Below are 14,112 nucleotides of genomic sequence, written 5' to 3' on the forward strand. Positions count from 1 at the left end.
TCCAGGCAAAGGAAGATGCCCAGAGCCAGAGCTGGTGAAATCTGAAGAAAGCACACAGAGGCCCTTTGATGTATAGTGCGGCTGAACTCTGCTTGTCAAATGAATGGACCCCTGTTGATTAAAGAAAGTGCATCTGAAGACAGACAGCCACCCACGCGGAGCACACCTGCACACCAGTGCCCCTTCTTGCCCTTGAGAAATTTTTATAAAAGGAAATACAAATGAAAATGATTACTCCACTGAAAAAAAAAATAAAAGCCTCTATGAGATTACTTGCAGGAGGGCGAGGAGAAAAGAAACTATGACTTCTCAAGCAGGAAACTCTAGCTATCTTTGGACAAAAAGAAAAGGATGTTAAGATTATGAGGAGGGAAGAGAAAAGAGAATGATGAAGTCCAGTCAAAAGACCATAGTACTAGGAAGACTGAAAGAATAAGAAAGAAAGAAGAGAAAGAGAAGAAAATATGTACTAAATGGGAAGGAAGAATGTACCATGCTTTTTGCTTTATTTAGACAAATCTGCTTCTTAAACAATGAGAGTTCTGGCCTAACGTTGATTTAGCTATGTGAACTGAAGCAAATGGTTTGATTTCTTAGAGCCCATTACCTTACCAATATATGTAAATAATAACACCCACGACACAGGGCTGCTGTGAAGGTTAAATGAGACGATGAAAAGGGCTATGAACAGTGTTCCAGCACACCGTAAGTGCTCAGTACATTTTAGATTATTTTGTGAAAATGGGGAAATTGAACAGGAATCACCACTGTAAAATCCACTTTCAAGATAATCAAACGAGGATTTTTTTTAATCTTCTTTCTTTTTATTTTTCATTTTGAAAGAGGGTCCGGCTAAATTTCTGAGACTGGCCTCAAACCTGAGAGACTCCTCTCTCAGCCTTCTAAGTACCAGTACTACAGGCATGTACTACCATGCCCCACTCAATGAGCTTTTAAAAATAGCAGCAAGCCAGGCATGGTGGTACATAAATGTAATCCCAGTACTTGGGAGGCTGAAACAGAAGGATCACAGGTTCGAGGCCAGCCTCAGCAACTTAGTGAGACCCTGTTTCAAAATAAAAAATAAAATGAAAAGGCCTACGGAGTTAGCTCGGAAGTAGAACGCCCCTGGGTTCAATCTCCAGTAATTCCTTCCCCACCCCAGCACAAGATAAGAGCAAGATGCACACACAGGTCAGAGAGGAAGGCTTTTAGAGCCTCATTTAGGTCAGACTATTAATACACAAACTAGGCTAAAACCACATTTTCAATTTTCTAAGAACTTAGAATGAAGGAAGATCTAAACCATATAATTTTCCTGAAAAAAAGCTTAATGTTGGAATATTTAAAAGCTCACATATTAGATATCAATGTTTTATATCTTGTTCTTAATAACTAATATGTAATCTCTATAACCATATTTGGAGGTAGATGTTATTGTTATCCTTATTTCAAATATGAAGAAATTCTACATAACAGAGAAAGTAATATCCCCAAGACCATAAAGCCAGTGAGTGGTACAGGCAGGATGTGAATACAGGTTTCTAGCTTATGAGTCGTAACCATGATAACTACTATAGACAACTAAGGATAACTGCTGAAATAGAAAAAGGTATCCAGAGAACACAGGACACCTAGCCATCAGGCCTGCCCCAACCACCATACTAAATCAGGCCTACTCAGAGATTCCTAGGATGAGACACCCTCCCACTTCCACTCACTCTTTGGTTGCTTCACACCTGCCCTCGCCGTCTCTGTGGTGGACCAGCCTCCCCAGCACGGAACCTCCCATGCCCCTGGGATCATGGCCTCTGTAACTCAAACACAGTTCCTCTTAATAAGTTCAAAGCAAAAATAAAATGCTTCAAGGGTAATTATGAACTGTTCCTTGGCCTTCTCAGAGTGAAATAAGCCCCATCTATTTGCATTCTGTTTCCCAACATCTTACTACTTTATATTCCTTTTAGGATAGAAATTGTACAGGAGCAGAGGACGTATACCCTACCATACTCATGCCGTACCTGGCACCTGGCAGACCCTCAAATATCAAAGGAATGAACTAAATCCTTTGATTGTGTCCTCATTGTATTCTCCGCTTCAATATTGACTTACACAGTCCAGTTATTCATTCCTCAGGACATTTACTGAGCAGCTGGGTGCTTTTGTATCCAAATATTTGCCTAATCTATATTCCGTCCAAATACCAGAAATGTCATGTTACCTAATGTTCAGCATGTATCTTCCTCCATAAGAGAAACTAAAAATACTCAAAGTAAATTCATTTCATATTTTCATGATGCTGCCTAAAAATCTACTAAATTCAGTACTATAAAACCTATTCATTATATGAGCATAATTATACATACCCCATTTTATGACCCTAAACTAATAAAATAATCTTAGTCACTTTGTTATTATTACTAAGCCATTAAGTATATTTATATTTATTTTAATTTTTTCTCCAAACCCCTGAAATTTATTTTGGAGAAACTTCACAATTCTGGGAAATTTCATATCTCAACTCAGAGCTAAGAAAATCCATTTTCAGAATAGACCTTCTAGACTCTCTATATGCTTACTTTTCTAATATATACCTAAAAATTAGCTAAGGTGTATTTGTTTGCCAGAGTTTAAGCTCTCCACCACCAACACCAAGGAAAGGTAAGCCTGACCAGACTGCATCCTTTAACAAACCTACGAAGGAAGCTTGACACCCTCATTATCTTCATGGTCTGTACTAATGGTTTTGTGATGCTTTTTACTGGACTTTTCCAGGTGTCTTTAACTTAATTTAGGCTTATTGTGATTGCAAAAGACATTTTCCCTGATTCTTCTGGAGAAAGGACCATGAGACTACTTCTCTTTTCAAAAACTAGGCTGGCTTTCCATGTGTTCTGCAATGTAATTGCCTCACCCAGTTTCCAAAATTCTGAAAAAGCATATTCCTAGCCTCTTTGTCTGCCCTTGCATATTTCAACATCCCCCAAATCACAAGGATGGGTAATCAGCCTAATTGCAGTGCTACTTAGGGTCCAGTCCCTGGGAAAATGGGACCTGATCAGGGAATTTCAGGCTCTCTCCTTTTCCCACAACCCCCCAGATCTAGGAGGCTCACTCATGGATTCCCAGAGCCTTTCAGAATACAGCCCGTGTCAGGAAGCAGAAGGCCTGCTTCACTCCGGTCACACTCTGGGTCCCCCGCCATCATTGGAGCTAGGAGAAGCAGCACATGTAAGATGCCTCCTTCCTCCCTGGCAATGGGCCACGGGGCGGGTACACAGCTCCACCTCATCCAGAGGAAGCCGGCGAGCCAGGAAGACAAGATAGCTATCATCCTTGTCTTGCTCAGCCTGTTCTGAGAACAGTGGAGGAAAAGCAGAGGAAAGCAGGGAAAGAAGGAAGGATAGAACAGATGGGAACAGGCCCTGCAGCGGGAAGGTCTGTCATATGGATGGCTAACACAAACAAAAGTCCAGGAGGCAGGTAATAAGCCCTTAAGCCAGTAGGATTACAAAAACATGCAAAGGAAGACAATGAATGCAGGAAGCATTTGGAAGCTCCACTACATGGACATGGCGACCGACTGGATTATGTGGGCAAGGAAAGGAACTTTACAATTTGCGGGATGGTTTCAAAGGAGACACCAGTTGGGAGGACACGGTATGCGATGGTGTGGGGCAAGCCCAAGCACTGGAGAGACGAGCCAGGGCAGCCCCCGCCTCCCGCTGACAGAGACAGCTTCCATAGCAGAACACCCAAGGTGGGGGAGTCCAGGCTGGCCTCTGGTGGCTGCCCCAGGATAAGGTCTCTCGGGCTAATCCCACTGCTCACTTCTCTCAAGGACCAGAGCCCTGGGAGAATTCCATCAAGTGAACTTCCCTAGAAACAGAAAACCATTTTCTCTCTCCCCTCTCCATTTATTTATTTATTTATTTATTTGTACTAGGAATCCAACCCATGGCATTCAACCTCACATTACACCCCACCCCTTTTTATTTTTTATTTGAAACAGGGTCTCACCAGGTTGCTAAGTTTTACTAAATTGCTGAGGTTAGCTTCAAACCTACCATCCTCCAGTCTCAGCCTCCCAAACACTGGGATTAACAGGCGTGCACCACTGTACCCACCTACGAAGCATCTCCTGATAATGGCCTGGTAAGCTCTGACCCAGCATAACCCAGATGCCATTACTGATCCACCTTCCAAATGAAATGAGCCTCCAAAAACACAAGTGGCAAAAATGAGGTTCAAGCTGATTCAGTACTACAAAACCTATTCATTATACGAGCATACATACCCCATTTTATGTCCCTAAACTAATAAAGTGGTCTTAGTCGTTTTATTATTATTACTAAGCCATTAAATATAAGTATTTATATTTATTTTAATTTTTTCTCCAAAGCCCTGAAATTTAACACTCACCCCATGATATTTTCTCCCCCTAGGGTCACAACAGACTTCCAAAGGAGAAGTGGCACATTTCATTCAAAAAGATATCCTCATCCCATCCTCTGATCCCAGTGGGACCACCATTGGGCAAACAGCCAACTTCACTGAGATCAACTCTGGCCAGCAGAAACTACTGTAGAGATGGAAATGGCAATTACTTAAACTGTGGGCAGTACAACTGAAGACCTGAATTATGAATTTTATTTTTATTAAATAGCCACAAGTGACTAGTGGTTACTATGAGTAGTGTAGGTCTACATTAAACACACACACACACACACACACACACACACACACACACACACACATCTGTCCTAAACTGATAGGAAAAGAACTGCATGGAATTATATTTCTCTACTGCAAGGCAGCTCACTCTCTCAACATTCCAGCCATCTGCTCAAGCAATTTTCCAGCACTGAGTTCTCTTTTTTGGTCATTATTACACATCAATCTGCCTCCAAAACGAGTGTTTGAAAAGCCCTCGGAAACCCCAGCCCAGCTGTCCATCTGCTGCAGGAAACCTTCTGTGTGACATCCTGCTGATCTCTATACAACTGTTACCAAGGGTGCCCCTAGAATCAGGACAGGTGGACTACCAAGTCCAAGGACTATGCTCCAAAGAGACATAGAGGATGTACGATACAATAAAAAAAAAAAAAACTACTATGCACCAGGCTTTACCTCCTGTGTAGCCCTTTCACTCTTAAGATCTCACTGAAGCCCCACAATAGCTTTGGGATATAAGTTTTTAGCAAACACATTCATTTTACAGAGGCTAAGTGACTTAGCCAGTGGGCTTGTCCATAATAGCACAGACCCAAGTGTGGCATGCCTTCCAAGTAGTGAGTGACAACTGAGGGAGGAAGAGCCATGGTAGGGAAGATGTGTGGAAGAGAAAGGAGAGGAGAGTGTAGTGATAGGCTTTAGAGATCAATCACTTCCAAGCTCAACCATCAAAAGATGAACAGACTTAGTTCCAAAGGGTAAACACTCAGCCTAAATCCAGTTTAAAGGGGACTACGGCTGGGCATGATGGAGCGTATGTGTAATCCCAGTACTTGGGAGGATTTCAGGTTCGTGTCCAGCCTCAGCAATTTAGTGAGGCCCTCAGGTAAGACCCAGTTTCAAGATTAAAAAAATAAAAAGGGCTGGGAGGGGGATGGGTGCAGCTCAGAGGTGAAGTGTCCCTGGGTTCAATCTCCAGTACCAAGAAAATAGGTGATAGACAGACAGACAGACAGACAGACAGACATAGATAGATGATAGGACTATGCTCTAAAACTGGTTCTCAAAGTAGGGCCCCAGGACCGGTACCATCTTCACTTGAAAACTTATTGGAAATGCAAAGTCTCAGACCCCATGTGAGACCTACTAAAAGAGAACCTCTGGCAGGTGCAGCGCTGTTGTACCGAGCCCTTGAGACCACCCTGATGCCACGATTGAGCACTGCCCTGGTGTTGTGCATCCACAGCTCCATCCCTTTCCTGCTCCATCCCTTTCCTCAGGGAAACAAACAACTTGGTCACTGAGGGAAAGGAAGTGGAGCTACCAATTATGAAGTTGGGACATGAACTGGTGACATCAGCTCTGACTTTCTGTACCTAGGGTAACAAGCACCATAAATGCTGAACTGGCCTCAGGACAGCAGACACACACATATCTCCTGCTGCCCTCTGCAGTCAAGATCACCCCAGAAAAATGTTAGTTCTCTAGGCAGAAAAATGTATATTTTATATACAATATTAGATTGAGAACAGAGCATCCTATAAATAATATTTGGTATGCAAAGCTATGCAAAGGTAAGCTTCCATGAGTAAGAACTGGGATTCTAAGTTTCTCAGAGAAGAAATCATAAATGAAAATACACACAACACTGTAAATCAATTTACCACCCCGCTGTTTTAATAATAATGACAGTAGGCAGTTACTGAAGACCTTCAATGTACCTAGTGTGGTAAGTGTGTGTGATTTCATTTTACCCTTCTACGACTCCATGGTGCACAACTACTCTTGTCCCCATTTTACTCATGAAGCTTCAGTGGATCACATGGCAAGGAGGTGCACTGCTGGGAAACAAGCCAGGTCTGTCTGTTCTTATCCCCAAATAGGACCTTTATCATTTTCACATACATTCTATTTCAATCTATTCAACTTTATTCATGTTACTGAAGGGGTTTGTTTTGTTTTGGTTTGGTTTGGTATTTTTGCGGGCCTGGGGATGGAACCCAGGGCCATTCTACCTCTGAGCTACACCCCCTGCTCTATTTTTTTTTTTTAATTCTTTACTTTGAAACAGGGTCTCACTAAGTTGCAGAGCCTCACTAAGTAGCTGAGGCTGTCCGTGAACCGCGATCCTCCGGTCTCAGCCTCCCGAATGCTGGGATCACAAGCTGTGCCACCACACCCGTTTTAAGCATTGTGTTTTTCACGTGTTCCCAGCTGTCCTGCCACTGTCAATGCCCTGCGCCGTTCAAAAAGTCCTCAACCACTCCATTTACTCCAGATCCTTCAGAATGGGCCCTCGAATTAGAATAACCCACACGAAGGATCCCATGCCAACAGAGGTGTACAAAACCTGGATCAAAGGCAAGAATCAATTACATTCCCACCATGCTTGGGCATCATGCCCAGGGATGCGTCCATGACCACCTGGACCAAAGGCCACCTCCCTGCACAGAGGTCCACAGCATGCCACACGCCACCAATGTACTCCACTGAGCTGTGAGCACTGAGGGCGAGAGCTTTCCTCATCACCCTCTGTGCATCCCCAGAGCACCCACCGCCTGGCCAGCTCCTAGTGGGTAGATCATTGCACACAAACTTATTTACTTACTTACTTGTACTGTGGATTGAACCCAGGGTATTCCACCTCTGAGCTTCACCCCCAGCTCTATTTAGTTTTTTATTCTGAAACAGGGTCTCACTAAGTTGCAGAGGGCTTCATTGAGTTGCTGAGGCTGGCTGCAAACGTAAATCCTCCTCTCTCAGCCTTCCAAGTACTAGGATTGCAGGCATGTGTCATCACATCTGGCTGTAGATATTATTCTTTAAAATGATGAATGTGAAGTACAATTTATGTGTAAAAAAAGAAAACATAGAAAAAATATTTGGGAGCCAGGCATGGTGGCACACCCTTGCAATCCCAGTACTTGAGAGGCTCAGACAGGAGGATCCGGGTCCACGGCCAGACTCAGCTACTTAGTGAGGCCCTCCACAACTTAGTAAGACCTGTTTCAAAATAAAGAATAAAAAATAGAGCTGTAGGTATAGCTTGGAGGTAGAATGCCTTTGGGTTTAATCTCCAGGGCGCGCGCGCGCGCGCGCGCACACACACACACACACACACACACACACACACAGTCTCAGAAGACAAACTACCTACTGGAAAAGTATATGTGCAAGGCACATAGCTGACAACGGACTTGAATCTAGACTATACCAAGAAAGCTCAAAGCTCAACAGAAAAATAAATGATCCAGTTAAAAAATGGGCAGAGGACGTGTATAGACATCTCACCAAAGAGGACATATGGATGGTAAATAAGCACATGAAAAGATGTGCAACATTATTAGCCGTGAGGGAACCACGAGTTAAAACCACAGTAAGATTAAACACCAATCTAAAAAGTGACAGCACCAAAGGCTGGCGAGGATGCAGAGAAACCAGAGCTCTCCTACGCTGCTGACAGAAATGATATATCACACAGCCACTCTGGAAAATAGACTGGCAAAACTATTTAAAACCAAACATACGCCGGGCGTGGTGGCGCACGCCTGTAATCCCCGCGCTTGGGAGGCAGAGACAGGAGGATCTCGCAGGTTCGAAGCCAGGCGCGTGTGCTGGCTTAGGAGACCCTGTTTCCAAATAAAAATACAAAATAGGTGTCTGGGAGTGTAGCCCGGAGGTAGAAGGGCTTCCAGGAACCCCAGTACCACAAAAAATAAATAAATAAATAAATAAATAAATAAATAAATAAAACCAAACATACATTTGCCATGTTATCCAACCATCATACTTCTGAGCTCTTAACCCTGAGAAATGAAAGCTTATGTCCACATAAAAACCTGTACATTAATGCTCATAGCAACTTTATGTGTAGTAGTCAAAAAGTGGAAATAACCCATGTGTCCTTCAACAGATGAATGGTTAAATCACAGTACATCTATACCATGGAATACTATTCAGCAATAAAAAGGAACAAGCCACTGACAGAAGCAAAAATTTAGACAGACCTCAAGGACATCAGGCAGCGCGAAAAGCCAATCTCTAAAGGTCGCACACTGCATTTGTTTTATGTAGCACCATCAAGGTGACCAAATCACAGAGAGTGTGAACAGATGAGGAGTGACTGGCATCCAGGGAGGAAAATGTAAACCTATAAACAGGTGGCACAAAGAAGATGCTTGAGGTGATGAATTAATTTTATCTTGATTGTGGTGGTGGTCACACAAATCTACACATGTGAAAAATGCATAAAAATACACACACAAATAGGTGAATATAAAACTCGTGAGATCTGAGTACTCCATGGATTGTACAAACGTCAAGGTCCTGTTTTGCTATTGTACTATGGTTGTGTAAGTTGTTAATGGGGGAAAATAGGTGAAGTGTACACAGGATCTCTCTGCTATTTCCTCTGAAGCTATGATCACTTCAAAATGAAAAGTTTTTTTTAAAAAAAAAAACCTACAGACATTTTACTTACGAACAAAATGACAAAATGAAAAAGAAAAAGAGGGATACAACTGTGATACTGGCTAGCAAGAGAACCACCACAGATTTAAACACACACTGTAGGATGACTGTTTTCTCAAAAGTTTAATCCAGTTGAGTGTCTTGTAATCTCAGTGCTTGAGAGGCTGAGACAGGAGGATCTCAGGTTTAAGACCAGCTTTGACAACTTAGTGAGGCCCTCAGCAACTTAGTGAGATCTCGTTTAAAAATAAAAAATAAAATAGGGCTGGGGATATTGCTTAGAGGTAGAAAGTCCCTGGGTTCAATCCCCAACATAAAAAATAAAATAAAATGAATGAATGAATCAGTAAATAAAAAAATAAAAAATAAACAGGGCTAGGGGTATAGCTCAGAGGTAGAATGCCCCTGTATTCAACACCTAATACTATGGGGTTGGGGTTAGAGATGGAACACTTTACTCCTAAAAAAGTGGCTCAAGTGTAAGCCCCTTTTGGAGCCCAGCAGTTCTCCCCTGAGCTTCTGAAGCGAATGTACCCTCGGGCTTCACAAGGCCTGGCCTCCAGGGTGGAGCCAGGGGGCTCGCTGGTGACAGAAGAACTTAGTTTGTGCCAACACATGAGCAGAAGTGGCTCCCTTCCAGCAAAAGTAGTGTTCTAACCTACCCAGGATGGCTAAGATTTACATGGTGCCTCTCCTCCAAGACAAAACAAAGTCAAACCATCAAAATGAAAACAAAACAAAACTAAAAAAAATCACTAGGCAAACAAACAAAAAGAAACCCTCAACAACCTCAGACAGTAATTTGCAACAAACCTTGTAATCAAATATGTCTTCCTGCTTGACCTCCACACCACCTCTTGCTTTTCAAGGATTCCATTACCTACTGAATTCTGGGTCATAATTATTCAAAACACTGCGGGATTTCCTCACCTGAGCTTCCATGTGCATTTAAAATGCAGATGGCCACACACCAAAAAGAAGTGTTAATGTAGGGGAAATTCTGCATATGAGAAATATTAACAGATTTTTAAAAATTTAAATCAAATTTTTATAATTTTCACTATATCATGTTAATTTTTTTAAAGTCTCACATTATGTAGTGTTTTATCATTTTCAAAGCACTTCCACAAATGACTACCAAGAAACGCAGCACTGTACCTAGAGGCTAGACTTTGCAACGGAACTCTGATCAGACAGACAGCTGTCTCATTTCAATTAGTTGGGTCTTTGTTCCTGCAGGCCCAGGGTCCACATATCTCCACAGGGGCATACATCAGAAAAACCTCAGCTCTACCCACCCAGGCTCCGGACTAACTGGCCAAGGGCAGACACTCTCAAGTCTAATCAGCAGGTTGCCTTCCCATAAAAAATCACTCACATTTTTACATTCACGTGCTTTTCTTAAGGACAGCACTTTAAAAATCTCATTTAAACTCAAAGTCCTCCATTAGCTTCCCTGAAAGGATGTACTTTTAAACGCTTTGATCTCCACATGCCCTTCAGTACATTAATATTCTTTACCCTCCGCCATCTGCACAGAACCCACAAGACCCAGACTTTTAAAAAGAAGGGAAGGGAGAGGGAAGTTACAGAGACGGCACTTTTACTCCCTCCTGTCCACCCGAAGCTTTACAATTTGTTTTTTTTAAATGTATCACATAAAAGTAAAAGTAGCTGGGCACACTCCTGTAATCCCAGTACTTGGGAGGCTGAGACAGGAGGATAGAAGGTTCTGGGCTAGCTTTAGCAATCTAGTAAGACCCTGTTTAAAAATCAAAACTAAGAAGGGCTAGGGGTGTAACTTGGAGGCAGAATGCCCCTAGGTTCAATACGCGGTTGCCTTCCCGCCCCCCACCCCTATACACAAAGTACTCCCACTCAGAAACTAAAGCGCACTCCCTTCCCCCCTAGCTACCAAGCACTGGACCCGGTGGAGAAGAGGTTCTCTCTCTTCTCTATCCTACTCTATTTCATGCTGGTCAAATCAGCACTTTCTTCCAAAACAATGTAGAGTGTATTTAAGTATCGGTCCCATATTATTTTCATAGAGAGTATTGATAGCACATAGATACCCTGTAATGTTCAGGGCACAGTTTAAGAAATTTTTCATTCCTCTAGATTTTTCAAGAACTTGAAATTCAAAGAGATCCCGAGCCATGAATCTGGGTCTGAGTCCAGCTGCAGCTGCCCGGGTCCAGGGGTGGTAGGCGGCCAGGGGAAATCTTAGCCAGTTTGGCAGGGACCCACAGCCCGTTTTGGAAGCTGAGAGCCATGATTGTTCAGTATTTCAAGCCCTGACTTTTCTTTACCCGAAAAGGAAAGACATTTTGTGGAATTGTAGCTATTCTGGTTTTATTCGCTGGTGATGAGCGAGTTGCACACGGTTTCGGGTAGTCAAAAGCATCTTTGAAGCCTCACAAATGGTTCTCATGACTTCCGACCCCCAGCACCAGCAAGGACTTTGAGAAAGTCAAAAACTCGATCCTCATATGCCATGCTTCGGGGGAAGGAAACGGGCAGCCGCGCCACGGTGCAGTCAAAGGACCCCGGGAGTCGGTGCAGCGCCTCCCAGGAGCCTCACGGGAGGCGGGCTCCTCCGCCGAGGCCCCCGGTCCCGCGGTCCACACACCACTCTGCTCTTCGGAGGCTAAACCCACACGGATGGCAGAAGCCTTCTCACAAACGCAGGACGGCGAGTCTCCGCAGTCACCCATCAGGAACGAAGAGTGGGCGAGGCGAGACCCGGGGTGCACAGCCTGGGGTCCACGGGCAAACTTGCAAAGGGTATCTGAGCTGGGCGCCGTGGGCGAGGCGGGGAGCGGCGCCAGGCCTCCCCCTCGGCCTCCCCCCTCGGCCTCCCCCTCGGCCTCCCCCCTCGGCCTCCCTCCTCGGCCTCCCTCCCCGGCCTTCCCCCTCCAGCGCGGCAGCCGGGCTCAGCCCTCGCAGGGCTGCGGGGCTGTCAGGAGCCATCGTGCCAATCTCCCTCCTGCCACAACGTCACATTCAAGAAAGTCCTACTGGGAAAGTTTAACTCCCGCCCCCTTCCCCGAAACCAGATTCTCCCCGAGGCCGGGGAAGCTCGCGCAAACTTTGGGTTTGTCAAGAAACTTGTCCGGGGAGAACAAAGAAGGGGCGGCGCGGCCGGGGGGCGGCGGGCGGCGGGGCGCCTTTGTGTGCGGGGCGCGCGGACCCCCTCGCCCCCCGAGGGCCCTCCCCGGGCCCGCGAGCCCCCTCCCCCCCGGCCCCCCGGGCCCCCGCCCGACCCCGCCCGAGCGCCGCGCAGGCCGCTCACCTCTGGCCGCGCGCTCGCAGGGTCCCCGGCGCGACTTTGCCCTCCGCATGGGGCCGGCATGGCCAGCTCGGTCCGCCGGGGCTCGGCGGGCGGCGGCGCGGGAGGGAGGGCGCCGGGAGCCGCCCCGCCCCGCCCGCCAGGGTCCCGCCGCCGCTGGGCCCTAGAGCCCGCCGGCTCCGCCCGCCCGGCGCCCGCCCCCTGCCGGGCGCCGCGGTCAGACTCGCGGGGCAGCCGGTCCATGTGGTCGTCCTTCCCACCAGGACGCATTCTGTGCATGGATCTGTCCGCCAAGTCCAGGTTAGGCTCTGCATGCATATATATATATATATATATATATATATATATATATATATATATATAAATTTTTTTTTCCCTTCAGTGGAATTTTAGGTGGAAAAGGACCATGCCCTTCTCAGCAGTCCCCAGCCCCCCAGGGCATCCTTCCTGCACTGGGATTAGGCGACAAATAGCTAGTAGGTGCTCTGTTGAGAAGAACCCAAACAATCTGAAATACCAAATGTGTTCGCAGAACTGAACAGGAGGGTTGTAAGGATCAAGTAAAATAACACATGTGAAATGTTTAGCACAATTCTAATAAGTATTGAGCTTTTCCTTTCTTTTTTCTTTCCTTTTTTTTTTTTTTGTTTTTGTTTTTGGTACTGGGAGTGGTACCCAGGGGCTTTTCTACCTCCGGGCTACACTCCCAGACCTATTTTATATTTTATTTGGAACCAGGGTCTCACTAAGTAGCTGAGGCTGGCTGAGAACCTGTGCCATCCTCCTGTCTCAGCCTCCCAAGTGCTGGGATTACAAGCGTGTGCCACCACATCTGGCTCCTTTTTTTTTTTTTTTTCTTGTAGTACTAGGGATTGAACTCAGAGATGCTCTACTATATCCCTAGACCATTTATTTACTTGTTTTTCTGTTTTGTTTTGTTTTTGTTTAGAGACAGGTTTCACTAAATTGCCAAGGCTAACTTTGAATTTGCCACTTTGAATATCCTGTGGGCAAAAACCCCTGGGGCCGATTTTCTCCAGAGCAGAGGCAAAGAATGTGACTCTGGGGAAGTGTTTGATCCTGCCCCCACCTCTTAAATGAGGCTTATGAAGCAGCACTCCTCACCCACCCCATTATACTGCCTGCCCTCTGTAGCCCAGATCGGGGTGCCCCAACCTGCCCCAGAGCACTAGGAATGCCTGGCTGGCTTTCTGGGACAGCTCTGCTCCCCAGAGAGAAGACGGCAGCTAAAGTGCAGTTGCTGCCCACCAGGTAGCAGGGGAAGTCAGCAGGCACCCAGCCTCCTGTCTCGCCCTCCTCCACTCTGTTGACCTTTCTCACCAGGCCCTCAGGGATTCCTGCCTGGGTTGTAGCAGTTCTTTAGCTAATCCGCCTGTAGCTTTACCACACTAGTCCGTTCTGGTGGGTTTTGTGTCCTGATTCCAGTTTATTCTTCTGATTCCATAGATGGCCCTGCAGTAACTTCTGCTATGAAGATAGAGCCCAAATGCAACCATTTAACAATTATTTATCGAACACCTGCTCCAAGTCACCTACTCTAGTACTTCACAGCACACAGAAGAGGCAGGGCAGCAAACCAGCCCTTCAGGGATGTGTTATCTGTTCAAGAAGACAAGTTGTCAAACAAAAAATGGGAAAGCAACGGTGCAGGAGATCCC

At 45.5% G+C, this 14,112-nt stretch overlaps 1 protein-coding gene across 3 annotated transcripts in view; it reads right to left on the minus strand.

Moving 5' to 3' along the window:
- Positions 1-14,112, minus strand: part of AMOTL1 (angiomotin like 1) — a gene marked incomplete at both ends in the record, with an annotated part of 170,384 nt that overhangs the window by 88,124 nt on the left and 68,148 nt on the right. The window contains one exon of one of the 3 annotated variants that reach the window (XM_080711645.1): positions 12,437-12,485. The exons of the other annotated variants lie outside the window; for them this stretch is intronic. Coding sequence (XP_080567771.1) covers positions 12,437-12,485 — 49 coding nt within the window. Of the gene's footprint in view, positions 1-12,436; positions 12,486-14,112 lie in introns of those variants that run through there. 3 annotated transcript variants of the gene reach the window in all.

The sequence above is a fragment of the Muscardinus avellanarius genome (genome assembly GCF_963383645.1).
Source record: "Muscardinus avellanarius genome assembly, chromosome: 1".
Classification (NCBI taxonomy): Eukaryota; Metazoa; Chordata; class Mammalia; order Rodentia; family Gliridae; genus Muscardinus; species Muscardinus avellanarius.